The 17,040-nt window shown below is 42.6% G+C and overlaps 1 protein-coding gene across 2 annotated transcripts in view; it reads left to right on the forward strand.

Moving 5' to 3' along the window:
- prdm10 (PR domain containing 10) overlaps positions 1-17,040 on the forward strand; it is a 200,775-nt gene that overhangs the window by 123,788 nt on the left and 59,947 nt on the right. The window contains exon 13 of one of the 2 annotated variants that reach the window (XM_078530687.1): positions 12,382-12,729. The exons of the other annotated variant lie outside the window; for it this stretch is intronic. Within the exon in view, the coding sequence (XP_078386813.1) occupies positions 12,382-12,729 (348 nt within the window). The remainder of the gene's footprint in view (positions 1-12,381; positions 12,730-17,040) is intronic. 2 annotated transcript variants of the gene reach the window in all.

Consider the following 17,040-nt stretch of genomic DNA (forward strand, 5'->3'; position numbering starts at 1 on the left):
GACCATCTTCTGCTTTCTCCTCACGCTGTTTACACACTCCCGCTGCTCTCTCCTCTCGTTGTTTTCACACTCCTGCTGCTCTATCCTCTTGCTGTTTTCGCACTCCCACTGCTCTCTCCTCCCATGCTGTTTTCACACTCCCGCTGCTCTCTCCTCTCGCTATTTTCACACTCCTGCTGCTCTCTCCTCTTGCTGTTTACACACTCCCGCTGCTCTCTCCTCTCGCTGTTTACACACTCCCATAGCTCTCTCCTCTCGCTCTATTTTCACATTGTTGCTGCTTTCTCCTCCCACTCTGTTTTCTCACTCCCACTGCTCTCTCCTCTCGCTCTGTTTTCACACTCCCACTGCTCTCTCCTCTCGCTCTGTTTTCACACTCCCGCTGCTCTCTCCTCTCGCTCTTTCACATTCCCGCTGCTCTCTCCTCTCGCTGTTTTCACACTCCCGCTGCTCTCTCCTCCCGTGCTGTATTCACACTCCCGCTGCTCTCTCCTCTCACTGTTTACACACTCCCGCTGCTCTCTCCTCTCGCTCTGTTTTCACACTCCCGCTGCTCTCGCCTCTCCTCTCACTCTGTTTTCACACTCCCGCTGCTCTCTCCTCTCCTCTCGCTCTGTTTTCACACTCCCGCTGCTCTCGCCTCTTCTCTCGCTGTTTACACATTCCTGCTGCTCTCTCCTCTCGCTCTGTTTTTGCATTCTGGCTGCTTTCTCCTCTTATTCTGTTTGAACACTCCTGCTGCTCTCTCCTCCCATGCTGTTTTCACATTCCCGCTGCTCTCTCCTCTTCCTCTGTTTTCATACTCCTGTCTTTCTGCTCTCCTTGTGTTCTTATATCCTGTCTGTCATTGACAACAGAGATCTCTTTGTCATTAGATTTCAGAAAAATCTGTATTCGAACTGATGAAAGCAGGGATTTTATTCTGTAGATCACGAGAAAATCTTCCCAGTGTCTCTCCTAAATTTCTTTCTCATTATTTCAGCCTGGGACCCCTGTGCTTCTCTTGCAGTTTAACTTGTATTTACATAGTGCCTTTCACATAATGCTTCATGGGAGTTTTACAAAACAAAATTTGACACTGAACCACATGATAGGTTAGGACAGATGACCAAAAGCTTGGGCAAAAAGCTAGGTTTTAAGGAGCATCTGGAAGAAAGAGATGTAGAGATTCAGACAGGTTTAGGGAGGAAATTCTACTTACGGCCAAGGCAACTGAAGGCATGGCCACAAATGGTGAAACAATTAAAATTGGGGATGCTAGAATTGGATGAGCACCAGATATCATTGGAGGGTTGTGGGGATGGGGGAGATGAAAGATAGGGAGGGGCAAGACATGGAGAGATCAGTGCTATAGTGATGAATGATATAGGCACTGGAGAGCAAGACGTAGAGTCAGTCTGGGTAGAAATGAGAAATAGCAAGGGAAAGAAGTCTCTGGTGGGAGTAATCTATGGGTCACCGAACAGTAGTTCAGCAGTAGGACATAGTATAAACCAGGAAATACTGGGAGCATGTAAGAAAGGCATGGCAATAATCATGGGTGATTTTAATATGCATATAGACTGGACTAATCAAATTGGCAAGGGTAGCCTCGAGGGAGAGTTCATAGAGTGTATTAGAGGTTGTTTCTTGGAGCAGTATGTTGTAGAACCAACCAGGGAGCAGGCTATTCTGGATTTGGTTTTGTGTAATGAGATGGGAATAATTAATGATCTCATGGTAAAGGACCCTCTAGGGAAGAGTGATCATAGCATGCTAGAATTTCAAGTGCAGTTCGAGAGCGAGAAACTTGAGTCCCACACTAGTGTTCTGAAGTTAAACAAAGGGAACTACATAGGCATGAGGGCAGATTTGGCCCGAGTGGACTGGGCAGGAAGACTACAAGGCAGGACAGTTGATGAACAATGGCAGATATTTAAGGAGATATTCAATTCCTCCCAAGTAAAATATATTCCAAAGAGGAAGAAAGATGGTAAGAGGGGGGAAAAGCACCATGGCTAAGCGAGGAAGTTAAAGATAACATAAAGGCAAAAACTAAGGCACACCAAATTGCAAAGTTCAGTGGCAGACTGGAAGATTGGGAAACTTTTAAAGATCGACAAAGAGTTACTAAAAAAAAATAAAAAGAGCAAAGGTAAATTATGAAAGAAAACTAGCACAAAATGTAAAAACTGATAGCAAAAGCTTCTACAAGTATATAAAAGGAAAGAGAGGAGCTAAAGTGAATGTTGGTCCCTTGGAGGATGAGACTGGGGAGTTAATAGCGGGGAACGCAGAAATGGCAGAGACGCTTAATCAATATTTTGCCTCAATTTTCACGGTGGAGGACACTAGTACCACCCCAATAGTAACAGGTAGTGCAGAGGGTATAGAGAAAGAGGAACTTAGAACAATCACTATCACTAGAGAAAAAGTATTGAGCAAACTATTGGGATTAAAGGGTGACAAGTCCCCAGGACCTGATGGCCTACATCCCAGGGTCTTAAAGGAAGTTGCAACGGAGATAGTGGATGCATTGGCTATAATATTCCAATATTCCCTAAATTCTGCAAAGGTTCCAATGGATTGGAAAAATGCTAATATAACGCCCTTACTCAAAAAGGGGGGAAGGGTGAGGCAGAAAGTGGGAAACTATAGACCAGTTAGTTTAACATCTGTCGTTGGGAAATTGTTGAAATCCATTATTAAGGAAGTAGTAATGGGACATATGGAAAGTCAAAATGCAACCCATCAGAGTTAGCATAGTTTTATGAAGAGTAAATCGTGTTTGACTAATTTGCTAGAGTTCTTTGAAGATGTGACAAGCAAAGTGGATAATGGGGATCCTGTAGATGTAGCATATCTGGACTTCCAGAAGGCCTTTGATATGGTGCGCACAAAAGATTAATACACAAGATAAGATCACACAGAGTTAGGGGTAATATATTAGCTTGGATAGAGGATTGGCTAACCAACAGAAAGCAGAAAGTTGGGATAAATGGGTCTTTTTCTGGATGGCAAGCTGTAACTAGTGGGGTGCCACAGGGTTTGGTCCTATTTACAATCTATATTAATGACTTGGATTCAGGGATAGAAGGTACTATAGCTAAATTTGCAGATGACACCAAAATAGGTGGGAAGTAAGTTGCAATGAAGAAATAAGAAATTTACAAATGGATTTGGACAGGTTAGGTGAATTGCCCAAAATTTGGCAGATGGAGTTTAACGTGGATGAGTGTGAGGTTATCCATTTTGGTCGGAAGAATAAAAAGGTGACTTATTATTTAAATGGAGAGAAACTTCAGAATGCTTCAGTGCAGAGGGATTTGGGTGTCCTTGTGCATGAATTGCTGAAAGCTAGTATGCAGGTACAGAAGGTAATAAGGAAGGCAAATGGAATTTTGGCATTTATTGCTAAAGGAATAGAGTATAAAAATAGGGAAGTGTTGTTGCAACTGTACAAGGCATTGGTGAGACCGCACCTGGAGTACTGTGCACAGTTTTGGTCCCCTTACTTGATGAAGGATGTAGTTGCATTGGAGGTGGTTCAGAGGAGGTTCACTAGATTGATTCCAGAGATGCGGGGCTTGTCTTATGAGGAAAGATTGAGCAGTTTCGGCCTAAACTCGCTAGAGTTTAGAAGGATGAGAGGAGATATAATTGAGGAAAATAAGATGCTAAAGGGGATAGACAAAGTAGACGTGGAGCGGATGTTTCCCCTTGTGGGGCATTCTAGAACGAGAGGCCATAGTTTTAGACTAAGGGGTAGTTGATTTAAATCAGAGATGAGGAGGAATTACTTTTCTCAAAGGGTCGTGAATCTGTGGAATTCACTATCTCAGAGTGCAGTGGATGCCGGGACGCTGAATAAATTTAAGGAGGAGATAGACAGATTTTTAATTAGTAACGGGTTGAAATGTTATGGGGAGAGGGCGGGAAATTGGAGTGGAAGCCGAAATTAGATCAGCCATGATTGTAAAGAATGGCGGGGCAGGCTCGGGGGGCTGAATTGCTTATTCCTGCTCCTAGTTCTTATGTTCTTATGTATGAGATTTGAAAACAAGGGTTAGAAATTTAAAATTGAAGTGTTGCTTGACCAGGAGCCAATGTAGGTTAGTAAACCCAGGACTGTCGTACGAATGGGATTTGGGACATGTAAAGACACGGCAGCAAAGATTTGTAAGACTCCAAGTTTTCTAAGGTTAGAATGTGGGAAGCCGGCCAGGAGTGCTTTGGAATAGTCAAATCTAGAGATGACAAAGGCATGAGAGTGGAGCCAGGTGATATTGTGATAGGTGGAAATAAGGCACATATGTGGTTGAAAGGTTACCCCTGAGTCAGATATGGCACCAAGATCATGACCTGTCTGTTGCCAGGGAAAGAGCTGGAATTGGCATCTAAGGAGAGGAATTTGTAGCAGGGATCGATGACAATGGCTTTGCACTTCCCAAAATTTAATTGGAGGAAATTTCTTGTTGGGCAATATTGGATGTTGGATAAACAGTCTGAAGAGATTATCTAAAGTAAACATTGGTCCCATAGAAGCAGAGACAGGAGAAATTATCATGGGGAAATGGCGGAAACATTGAATAAATATTTTGTGTTTGTCTTCAGAGAAGACATACAAGAAACAGACAATAACCTAGGGGCTAAAAAGAGTGAGGAAATTAGTGAAATTAATTTCAGCACCGATAAAGTATTGAAGAAACTTAAGAGCTTAAAATCCCTAGGACCTGATGCCTAAATCCTAGGGTTGTAAACGAGAAAGCTGCAGAGATGTGCTTGTGTTAGCTGTGATTTTCCAAAATCCCTCAGATTCAGGAATGGTCCCACTAGACTGGAAGTTAGCAAATGTTACACCACTTTTCAAGAAAGGAGGGAGAGAGAAAACAGTGAACTCCGTACAGGCCGGTTAGTTTAACATCAGTTGTTGGGAAAAAGCTGGAATCTATTATTAGGGAAGTCTTAACAATTCACTTAAAAAAGCAAAGTATGATTAGAATAAGTCAACATGGTTTTACTAAAGGGAAAGAAATCCTGTTTGACATATTTATTAAAGTTTTATGAGGCTAGTAGAGTAGATGAAACGGAATCAGTAGATGTAGCAGATCTGGATTTCCAAAGGCATTCCATAAGGTGCTGCACAAAAGGTTAATCAGCAAGATAAGAGCTCATGAAGTTGGGGGTAATATATTAGCATGGATAGAGGATTGGTTAATGGATAGAAACCAGAGAATGGGCATAAATGGGGCTTTTATAAGTTGGCAGGCAATGAATAGTGGAGTGCCACAAGGTTCAGTGCTGGGCCCTCAGCTATTTACAATCTATATTCATGACTTTAATGAAGAGTCAGAGAATAATGTATCTACATTTGCTGATGATACCAAACTAGGTGGAAAGGTAAGCTGTGAGGAGGACACAGAAAGACTGTAAAGGGATATAGACAGGTTAGGTGAGTGGGCAACAAGATGGCAAATGGAGAATAATATCGGGAAATATAAAGTTATCCACTTTGGTCTAAGAATAAAACAGAATATTTTTTAAATGGTGAAAAACTTGTAAGTGTTGATGTTCAGAGACTTGGGTGTGCTTGTACAAGGAATACAGAAAGTGAGCATGCAGGGACAGTAAGCAATTAAGAAGGCACATGGCATGTTGACCTTTATTGCAAGGGGATTGGAGTACGAGAATAAACAAGTCTTACCACAGGTGTAGGGTTTTGGTGAGACCACATCTGGAATACTGTGTGCAGTTTTGGTCTCCACATTTAAGAAAGGATACTTTTGCATTGGGGGCAGTGCAGCGAAGGTTCGCTAAATTAGTTTCTGGGATGAGGGCATTGCCCTATGATGAGGGGCTGAGTAAATTGGGCTTATCTTCTCTGGAGTTTAGTAGAATAAGAGGCAATCTCATTGAAATGTACAAACTTCCAAAGGGTCTTGCTAGGATGGACGCTGAGAGATTGTTTCCATTGGTCGGGGAATCTGAAACACGGGGGACACAGTCTCAGTATAAGAGCCCATCATTTAGGACTGAGGTGAGGAGAAATTTCTTCACTCAATGGGTTTTGAATCTTTGGAATTCTCTACCCCAGACGGTTGTGGATGCTCCATCATTGAATACGTTTAAGGCTGGGATAGACAGATTTTTGGTGTCTCAGAGAATAAAGGGTTATGGGGAGTGGTGGGTAAATGGAGTTGAAGCCCAAGATCAGCCATGATTATGTTGAATGGTGGAGCAGGCTCGATTGGCTATGTTGTCTACTCCTGTTACTATCTCTTATGTTCTTAAAATTTAAAAACAATGGAGAGGTTAAGAGAGGCAGTGGTCATAACTCAAATCTCTAGGAGTGAGGTTTAGCCTTGTTGCTCTTCACAGCAGCTCCAACCTTTGAGTCTCCTTTGTATCTTGCTGTCTTCAATTTTGTGATTTTTTTTCAAGTAGCTGAGGTTAAAATGGAGGCTGCTCTCTTCAATAGATAATGGAAGACAAAACATGGCGTACAGCACATAGCCAAGAAAAGGATTCCTTCTGATGACTAGACCAACAGATTTATCTATGTTTACGTATTCAGCTCCACAAATAAAGATGTAATTACTGCAGTGCACTAACTATTGCGAATGAATTTCTGGAAGTAAATAGAGAGCAGTTGTAATTAGGAGTTTTGGGTTAGGTTTCTCTTTATTAAGCATTCTATTCACCATAATCTCTATGTAAAGGGAGGGTAGGAAAAGCTAAGAAACAAATGTATAAATATCCACCAGAGACTGAGACTTCTCAAGAGCTTTTGCTCAGAGATGCTGTGAGAGCTTTTTATTTTAAAACCAGGAACTCAGTTTGTATGTAGTGAAAGTCTGATTGTACCCCTCAGCTGTGATCTCTCCTTCTCCAATTGCACTCTTCTCCTGATGTATGCGATGTATTGTTTTGTCTGTGAATAAATCTGGACTGTAGTTTTTAGCCAATATGTAATGATCCAGCAGTGAATGTCTTTTCTACCTCATGAGTTAACTGGAGAATGGTGATGGGAATCCCATGTGTTCTTCAGTGAGTGATTTCCCTTAATTCAGGATTAATTGTTGGGCCTGTGCTACACTGATCAGGGCAAAGAATAAGGACATGGTTTTCAGTCTTTAGGGGACTCGGTCCACTTATTGAACTGCCATATAACTAATTATAGGTGGAAAGATGTTGGGGAGAAGCCTGAACTGTAATGTCCCACACACAGATTTGTAAACATCACCTACCCCAGCATCACTTCTTGAATGCTTTTAACATACTAAAACATTCCGAGATGCATCACAGGAACATTATAAAACAAAGTATGACATCAAGCCACATAAGGAGATTAGTTCAGATGACCAAAGCTTTGTCAAAAAGACATGTCTCAGAGGAGCAAGATGAAGTCGAGAGGTGTTTGGAGGGAATTCAAGAGCTTGGGGCCTAGGCAACTGAGTGCACAACACTAATGGTGGTGAGATTAAAATTGGAAATGCACAAGAGGCCAGAATTAAAGGAGCTTAGATATCTCGGAGGGTTGTGGGGCTCAGTGAAATTACAGAGACGTGGAAGACTGAGCCAATGGAGGGATTTGAAGCCAACGGTGAGAGTTTTAAAATCAAGCTGCTGCTTGACTGGGAACCAGTGTAGGTCAGCGATCACAGGGATGATAGGTGAATGGGACTTGCTGCAAGTTAAAATACAGGCAACAGAGTTTTGGATGACCTCAAGTTTACGGAGGGTAGAATGTGGGAGACTAGCCTTGAGTGCATTGGAATAGTCAAGTATAGTGGTAATGAAGGCATGAATGAAGATTTAAGCAGCAGATGAGCTAAGATGAGTGAAGTTAGGCGATGTTATGGCAGTGGAAAAAGGCGGTCTTAGTGATGGCACGAAAATGTGTGAAAGGTCATCTTGGAGTCAAATGTGATAGCCAGGTTGCAAAAAGACTGGCTTAATCTCAGACTGTTGCCAGGTATAAGGATAGAATCGGAAGCTGGGAAACTGAGTTTGGGGCGGAGACTAAAAACGTTGGCTTCTGTCTTTCCAAAGTTGAATTGGAGGAAATTTCTGCTCTTCCAGTCGTTGTCAGCCGTCCCTTGATTCGAGGATGATATCTACTCAGGATCACGAGTTTCTGTTGTGGATCTTCATGTGACTGAATAGGTCAATTCTCGATCTGCAGATCTTTTGACACATGGGACAAGACATCCCATGAGTTAGTATGATCCAGAGTGCAGGATTTGCTTCCCTTACTTTTCTTTCCTTCTGTGCCGCCACTCTGCCTCATTAAGACTTTGTGACTCAAAGCTTGATGCAGTTTGATGGACAAGGTGTTGCCATTTTGAATGATTGTTAGCGAGCTCCTCCCAGTGATTAATGTCAGTGCTGCCCCACTTTAAGCATAGTGTCAGGGTGGGGGGCGATGCTTTTCGGCTCTCTGGACATAGTGTCCAGTCAATTGAAGCTGATTTTGCAGTTGTGCCTGAATGCTTGTGGAACTAGCTTCGAGAAGGACGCTAGCGTTGGTTCGGTGGTCCTCCCATTGAATCCAAAGAATATGGTTGAGGTGTAGCTGATGGAATTTTCTCATGCTCTTATGTGTCACTGATACACAGTCCAGGTCTCTCTGCAGTGAAGAAGCTCGGTGATGACAACTGTTCTGTACACTAGGGCTTTGTTGACTTGTGGAGGGGTCTTTGTTATCAAACACTCACTGCCATCATTGGAAGGCTGAGCTGGTACAGCTGACCCGGTATTAGCTCTCTCGTCAATGGCCTTTTGAGAGAGGTGGCTGCCAAGGTTTGGCAAGTGCTCAACATATTCCAGAGTCTCTCCTTCAACATATATGGGAGGTAGAACATTTGGCTAACCAGGTGTGGGTTGATATGAGTTTTGATTTGGCAACGTTCAAGGACAGGCCGAGTTTCTTGTACATAATTGAAGAGATGGAGAGTGGCTTGAAAATCTGGTGCAGAGTGGGTAACGTTTCGATGCCTTTTGAAACCAATAACTTTATAAAAAAGGAATTTCCATGACACCAACCCAGAGAATTTCACTTTTTAAAACCTTTTTAAAACAAACCAACCAAAATCAACATAATTCAAACATTAACAGACAAACAATATTTCAGAGGTAACTTTCATATTAAATAATCAGTACAACAAAGATACGCCTCACATAGTTAAAAGCACTTACATTACTTGCTGCACAAATGGGGGACCACGTGCAAACTCAGTCTCCCAACTCGGCCACCTTTTTGTAGATTTCTCATTTTCCATCCAATCGTTTCGGCCCTTGAGTTGCATTGACTAGCGCCATATTCCATCCAAAGTCCCCAGACAGAGTTACTACCATTAAGTTGCACGTCTACCAACTCTCTCTCACTCAGGTCACGACAATCCTGATGGCATAGAATCCCCAGAGTTTTTCTGTGACTCCTTTAAACAGCCTGGTGGGCTCTGGCAATACTGAGACAGCAGAAATGGGTCTTATCCAATCCCTTGCCCTTCCTGTCTTCTGCTCTCTTCTCTTTCCAACTATATAACACACACAATCTCTGCTCAATTCACAGAAATCTACTTCAACACCAGAATCTGATCAAAGGCTACCAAACAGGAAGCTTCCATTCAGATAGAACTTTGCTTGTTCCCTCTTTGCACAAATTCTTAGTGTATTCTGAACGACCAAACACAAAACACAAGCTGACCCAACCCCACAGTAATTTGCTTTTTATTTACTCTTTGCTTCTTCGTTGTTCATCCTTATTGCAACCCCAGGTCACATGGACATTTCTAGGAACCTAATGATATCATAATTAGAAAACCAATTAACCCTCCGTCAGAATACTCTCCAGCTGCTTTAGCCTTAAATGGACATCACACAAAAAGAAAATACACACTTCTCAAAGCACAGGAGTCATCACAACCACAAACGTAGATTATGTGCAGAGGTGAATAGCTACTGTCAAATAGATTGTAAATAGTATGGGGGCAATAACAGAGCCTTGCTTGACCCTGGTCTGGAGTTTGAAATCTTCTCTTTCAGATCTCCCACTCCAGACAGTTGCAGTCATTTCATCATGAAGCAATTGAGGGATTGTGATGATGTTTCTTGGACATCCAAATCTTTTTAGCACAGTCCACAGAGCCTTGTGATTTACTGAGTGAAATGCTTTGGTTGAGAAAATGAATGCAATGAAGAGTTCCTGGTGGTGTTTCTGACATTTTTCTTGGATTTGTTTGGCAACAAATTTCCTGTGGAAGGTCTCAAGCCGCACTGGGAGGATTTCCTCAGCCACAGGAAGTTGGCAATTCAGGAGAATGTGTGTGAGGATTTTCCCTGATCTGGATGAGGGAAATACCTTGATAGTTTCTGCAGGTTGATTTATCTGCTTCTTGAGCATAGTTATAATTATCACATTTCTGAAGTCAGTGGGAGTTCTTTTTCCTCCCAAATCCATAGGTTGAGTGCTCGAGTCTTGATGTGAGAAGTCGTCCACCAGCTTTGAAGAGCTCAGCTGGAATACTGTCTGGGCTGCAGGCTTTGTTGCTTTTCATCTGTTTGATTACTTGTTGCTATCAATGGTGGTTCACCCATGGATTCTACCACAGGATACTGGGGATAGCCTGGAGAGTATCAGCTGCTACTGTGGATTCACGATTGAGGAGTTGTTCAAAATGTTCCTTCCAGTGTTGAGAGACGGCAGTGTCATCATTAAGAAGAGAAACACCATCCTGTGAGTGAAGGGGATTTTGTTCATTTGACCCTGGTCTATAGATGGCCCTGGTGGCTTCAAAAAAGCTTTGTATGTCATGATGGTCAGCATATTGTTGGATCTCTCAGGTTTTCTCTTCCCATTCCAACTCCTTTCTCTTCCAATTTGTCTTTGTGCGTCAGCCGTGAGCTGTTGGAATGCTGCCTTCTTTACTTGTGACCTTGGGTTATTCTGTCAGGCAATGAGGGCTGCTCATTTTTGTTCTAGGAAGCCACATATTTCGGCTTCATTTTCATTGAACCAGTCCTGGTGAAAACTTTGCACAAAACCAGTGGTCGGACAGGGAGGTCCAGTACAGCTGACTTTACTTGACCCCACTGTTCTGGGACTGAGTTGGATGTGTGAAGATTTTCCATGTTGGTCATGTGCTGCATTTGCTCCCTCTCTTCGGTCAGGTTGCTTTAAGAATGAGACATTGATCTTCCTTCTCTTGGGGTTTTTGGTTTGTGCGATGTTTAGGTACAAGGTCATCACCGATTGAACAAGCGGATGATCTGTCCAGCAGCCGTCAGCCCCCTGCATGGATTGAGTGATACAGACATCACTTAAATCTTTGACTCGAACAAAGATGTAATCCAGGAGTGCCAGTGCCTCCATGTGGTTCTGTATTTGTCCTTCTGGTGGAAGAGGGTGTTTGTTATAATGAGGCCATGCTGAACACACTTTGTCAGCAGGAGGATGCCATTTGCACTGGCTTTTCCCACCCCATTGTTCCTAATGGTTCCTCTCTAGACATCGGAGTTGTGGCAAACCCTGGCATTAAAGTTCCCCAGAAGGATAATCTTTTCTGCCTTTGGGATGGCAGTGAGGACTCCATCAAGGTCAAGACTTCTCCAGCCTGTAAATGGTTGGTTTGCTGGGGCTAGGATGATATTGTGTGTGAGATTTCCTGACCAGGCTTATTTACATACATTTGAGTGTTCACCGGACAGGCCTTAGAGCTTCGGCACCAAGGATTGTGAATGATGTTTGTATGGCCAATAATACCTTCACGGGTGTGAATTATGGTCTGGTTCATTGAGTTAGTGAGCTTTGTGCATGGCTGATGGCTCAACCTAGTATTGTTTTGGATTTAGACAGAACAGCCCAAACACCTCCAGAGGTTTGTGTGTAGTCGTATCTTGGTTTTGATCTCATTTCATTGTGGTGCTCTAGCTTTACTTGCCGTTGGGCCTGTCCTTTGGAAGGAAGTACTGTTTTACTGTTGTTCGCAGAGCCAGTGTTGTATCAGTCTCAGAGCATAAACAGTCATCATATGTAGCAGGTGCTTCACTGTCTGAACAGCCTCCTATACTAATTGCTGCAGGCCTGGACTGTAATTTCTAATGGCTCTGCTTGTATAATTCTAATTGTAGAAACAAACAAATGAGTTGTCCTGCATTTTTTTGTGCTTTGGTGGAATGAAATAGCTGCGAGATGTTGAGTTACAAAGGAAGATCCAAAGATGAACATGTCACTGTTTATCACTGTCCTTGTCAATCATCTCATGTGAAGTAATTCAAACATAAATTAATCCAATAGGCTGGTTAATGGACCCAGTAGGATACTAGCTCGTGCTATTCAGTTATAGTGGTTCATATGAAAGGTGTATTTATATTTTTAAATTTCCTTTCTTTTCTCTTCAGAATGCTGCACTTCATCACCTCTTTATACGTAAAACGTTTCGACCGTTTAAATGCCTTCACTGTGGGAAAGCATTTCGGGAGAAGGAGAAGTTGGATCAGCACCTGCATTTCCATGGGCGGGAGGGCAACTATCCACTGACCTGTGATATCTGTAACAAAGGCTTCATAAACAGTTCAGCACTCGATTCACACATGAAATTCCACTCTGATCAGAAAACATACTCCTGTATTTTCTGCACAGACTCTTTTGATAGACTTGACCTGCTCAAAGAACATGTTGCAATTCATGTTACTAACGGCTGTTTCACTTGCCCTTCCTGTAAAAAACAATTCCCAGACTTCATTCAGGTGAGTGCATCTGAGCTGTTTCAGACCTTTTTGGAAGATGGTGTGATTATTTGTGAGGAGGGGTTGGAGGGCGAGGAGTGGGTGCACACTGAGGCTGGAGTGCAAGCGGGGGTGCTATGCAAGTGTGGTGTTTGTTGTTGTAATCCAAAGTTGCCAAATTTGTTGGCATTGTGGTTTCTATTTTTGCAAATAGATTAGTAGCACTCAGCACAGAAGAGGCCATTTACCCCTCATGTCCCTGCTGTCTCTTTCGTAGAGCAATCCAACACTAATCCCAAATACAAAAGGAAAATAATGCAGATGCTGGAAATCTGAATTAAAAACAGAAAATGCTGGAAACCCTTAGTAGGTCAGGCAACATCTGTGGAGAGAGAAACAGAGGTAATATTTTCAGGTCTGTGTTCTGAGAAAAAGCTACAGACCTGAAACCTGGACTCTTACTCTCTCCACAGATACTACCAGACCTGCTGAGGATTCCCAGCATCTATTGTTTTTGTTACACTGGAACATATTCGTGCTCTCAAAATACCGGAAAACCCCAGCTTTCCCTGCAGTTAAGAAAATAGGAGAGAAAGTTAAAACTTGGAGTTATTACCGTTAATGCTCGGACCCTGAGTTGCAGAGTTCTCACGAGAAAGATGACATAGTTTCCTAGAATCTCCTGTTCTGCCTGGTTGGGAGAATGTAGAGAGTCAAAGATGTTTTGAAATGGGGAGTGAGAGAAGTTAGGATCATACTTGCAATCAGAATGGTGCAGAAAAGACAACACTGTGAGCAGCAAATGTATTATACCAGGTTTAGGCAGTACACATAGATTGGTGTGTCACAGGGAAGGAGATTTTTGGGCCCTGGATAATGGTGTGGAAAGAGATGAATTAACAGCCTTTGGATCTGCTGTAGTTGCACAGACAAGTACCAGAGGAAGAGCAACTGGAAATTGAGGTGGTGGAACAGTGAACAAGAATATCCTGGAGGGAGCAGTTCCTACAGAAAGCTTGGTAGGTAAAGATGTATTTGGTGGTGGGATCGTGTTGTAGATGCTGAATATGCTGGAAGATGATCTGTTGCATGCAGAGGTTGGTGGGATGGAAGGTCAGTGTTAAGTGGATCCTTGTAAAAGGGAGGAAGGAATAGGCGAGAGCAGAAAATGGGCTGGATACAGTCAAGAGTTTAGAAACTTTAGTTGAGAAAGCAAGTGGTATCATCAAAACATATGAGAATGATGAAGTCATTTCCCTGGGAGGAAGGGTTGAAATCTATACAGCAATGTACAAGATGGGAAGAATTGCAAGCTTCAGCAACAGAGCCCAGTCTGATCCAAACGCTGACTGCATTAACTTCAGATCGTAGTACTTTGTTCATTGTTTTTATATCAGGGCGCACTCGATATGGGGTGAATTTGTTCGTGTTTGCAGTGAGAGGATGCAGGTTGGTGTTTTGTGTGTAAACCATTTATCAGAGCACAGGCTGATCGAGGTGGGGATTTGCTCCCGGGCTATGACCCATTTGGTCTGATTTGGGTGTGAGATGATAGACTTGCATTTTTTTCTATGATTTTCGGTTTTCACAACAGACATGCTGTGTGCTCGGGCATTTTATTTCACTTTTTCTAATTTACCCCATTTTCTTTCTCTTTTCAGTTAATGCCCTCTCCCAGGAATTTTCACCACCTTTGGATATTTGTGTTCTTTTGTTTTAAAAGGTTTTCTCTTATGCTTCTCTGAGATGATCTATTTATCATCAGTTTCCTGCTTTCCTCCTCTGGGAAGTCTTAGTTTTTCATCTTTTTAATTTTTCAGTTTCCATTCCTGACAATACTGACATGTTAACCTGCCATTTGTCTTTACGGATGTTAACTGAAAAGCCTCGTATTTCTAAAATGTTCCCTTTGTTTCAGATTTCCAGCTTGAGCAGCATTTTCCTTACAATCCAACAGCTTTAGTTTCTGATGTTACTTTGAATTGACATGTGCCTTATACAATTGCCTTGTGGACTCCGTATGTGTGGGAATAGAGCCTTTGCAGTGTACAGAGTTAACCGGATGTAAGGAGCCGACAGTGGTAGTTACAGAGTGGAACTGGGCAAATGGAGATCTAAGTGTTAATTAAAGGGGATAGATGGATGCAAGATTCCTTTGCAGCCAATTTGTGTCCTCCTCACAGCTTACAGTCCGACCTAGCTTCGTATTCTCAACAAACTTGGATATATTTCTCTCAATTGCTTCATTTAAGTCATTAAAATCAATAGCTGAGGCACGAATTGTTGCAGCAAGTAACAGCCTGCCTACCTGAAAATGTCTATGATTTCTGTCCTTTAACCAATTCTCTATCCATGCTAATATACTATGACCAACCACATGAACCCTAATTTTGTGCAGCAACCTTTGTATGGAATGTCCTTTGAAATTACAAATACACCGTATTCAGTGGTACCCCTTTATCTATCCGACTAGTTACATCCTCAAAAAACTAAACTAAAAATTTGTCAAACACAATTTCCATTTCAAAATGCTGTGTTGATTCTGTGCAATCATATTTTAATTTTCTAGGTGCCCTGTTGGACAGATTTTTGATTGATAAGGGAGTCGATGGCTATGTGGAACAGGCAGAAAAGTGGAGCTATGGCTATAGTCAGTTCAGCTATGGTCTTATCAAACAGCAGAGCAGGCTCGATAGGCCAAATAACCTCATCCTCCTCCTGTTTCTTATGTTCTGTTACCACTTCCTTCACAATGGAGCCAGTATTTTCCCAATGACTGATGGCAAGCTAATTGGTCTGTAGTTTCTTTATTTCTCTCTCACTCCTTTCTTGAACAACAGGGTTATGTTTGCTACTTTTCAGTCCATGGGGACTATTTCAGAATCTGGGGCATCCTGGAAAATCAAAACTAATCTATACACTGTCTGCAGCCGCCTCTTTTAAAGCTCTGAAGAAGAGTCATACGTACTTGAAACGTTAACTCTGTTTCTCTCTCCACAGATGCTGCCAAACCTGCTGAGTTTTTCTAGCATTTTCTGTTTTTGTTTCAGATTTCCAGCATCCACAATATTTTGCTTTAATCTTTTAAAATCATGTAGGCCATCGAATCCTCTGAATTTGTTGGCATTTAATCAGAGCATAATTAAGGTACGCAAGGTGGCCATTTGGCCAATCGAACCTAGCCATTCTCTGTAGGGCAATTCAGTCAGTCCAGGTCCCCCGTTCTATCTCCATAATCCTGCAAGTTATTTCACTCGTATCCATCCATTTTCTTCTGAAACAGTTGATTGTCTCCCCTTTCACCACACTTGTCAGGCAGCAAGTTCTAAGTTATTACCAATCTCTGTTTAAAAAAAAGAGTTTTTCCTCACCCTTGCACCTCTTGTCCAAAAACTTTAATCTGTATCCCTTAGTCCTTATACCATCAGCTAATGGGAACAGCTTTTCTTTTGCTACTTTATCTAAACCGTCATATTCTTGTATAAATTATCAAATTTCCTCTCAACCTCTTTTGCTCCAAGGAGAACAGTCCCAGATACTCCAACTTAACCTTGTAGTTAAAATATCTCATCTCTAGACCATTCTGGTAAATCTCCTCTGCACAGTCTCCAGGACCTCACATCCTTCCTAAAGTGTAGTGACCAGAACTGGATGCAGTACTCTAGTTTGGGCCCAACCAGGGCTTTGTAAAGGCTCAGCATAATCTCTCTGCTTTTGTGTTCAGTGCCTCTATTTATGAAGCCCAAGATCTCATTGAGAGAGTGGTAAGCAAAGCTTATATGTCCTGCCAAGATCTATGCACATGAACCCCCCCAGGTCCCTCTGTCCCTGTGACTCTTTAGAAATGTGCAATTAAGTCCTCTCGCTATTACCCCTTGCTACTCCTCCTGCCAAAATGTACCAGTTCTTTATTAACTTCCATCTGCCACTTGTCAGCCCAGCCTGGTAGCCTTCCCAAGCCTTGTTGCAGGTGATTTGTAATATCCTCACTGTTTGCCCCAGCTCCAAGTTTGGTCCTAACATTGTCATCAAACCCGCTGACAAGGGTGGTGCTGTTGTTGTCTGGCGCACTGACCTCTACCTCGCGGAGGCTGAGCGTCAACTCGCAGACACTTCCTCCTACCTCTCCCTGGACCATGACCCCACCACTGAACATCAAGCCATTGTTTCCAGGACTGTCACTGACCTCATCTACTCTGGAGATCTTCCTCCCACAGCTTCCAACCTGATAGTTGTCCAACTTCGCACGGCCCGCTTCTACCTCCTACCCAAAATCCACAAACAGGATTGTCCCGGCAGACCGATCATGTCAGCCTGTTCCTGCCCCACGAA

This window comes from Cetorhinus maximus, chromosome 2 (assembly GCF_964194155.1).
Source record: "Cetorhinus maximus chromosome 2, sCetMax3.hap1.1, whole genome shotgun sequence".
Classification (NCBI taxonomy): Eukaryota; Metazoa; Chordata; class Chondrichthyes; order Lamniformes; family Cetorhinidae; genus Cetorhinus; species Cetorhinus maximus.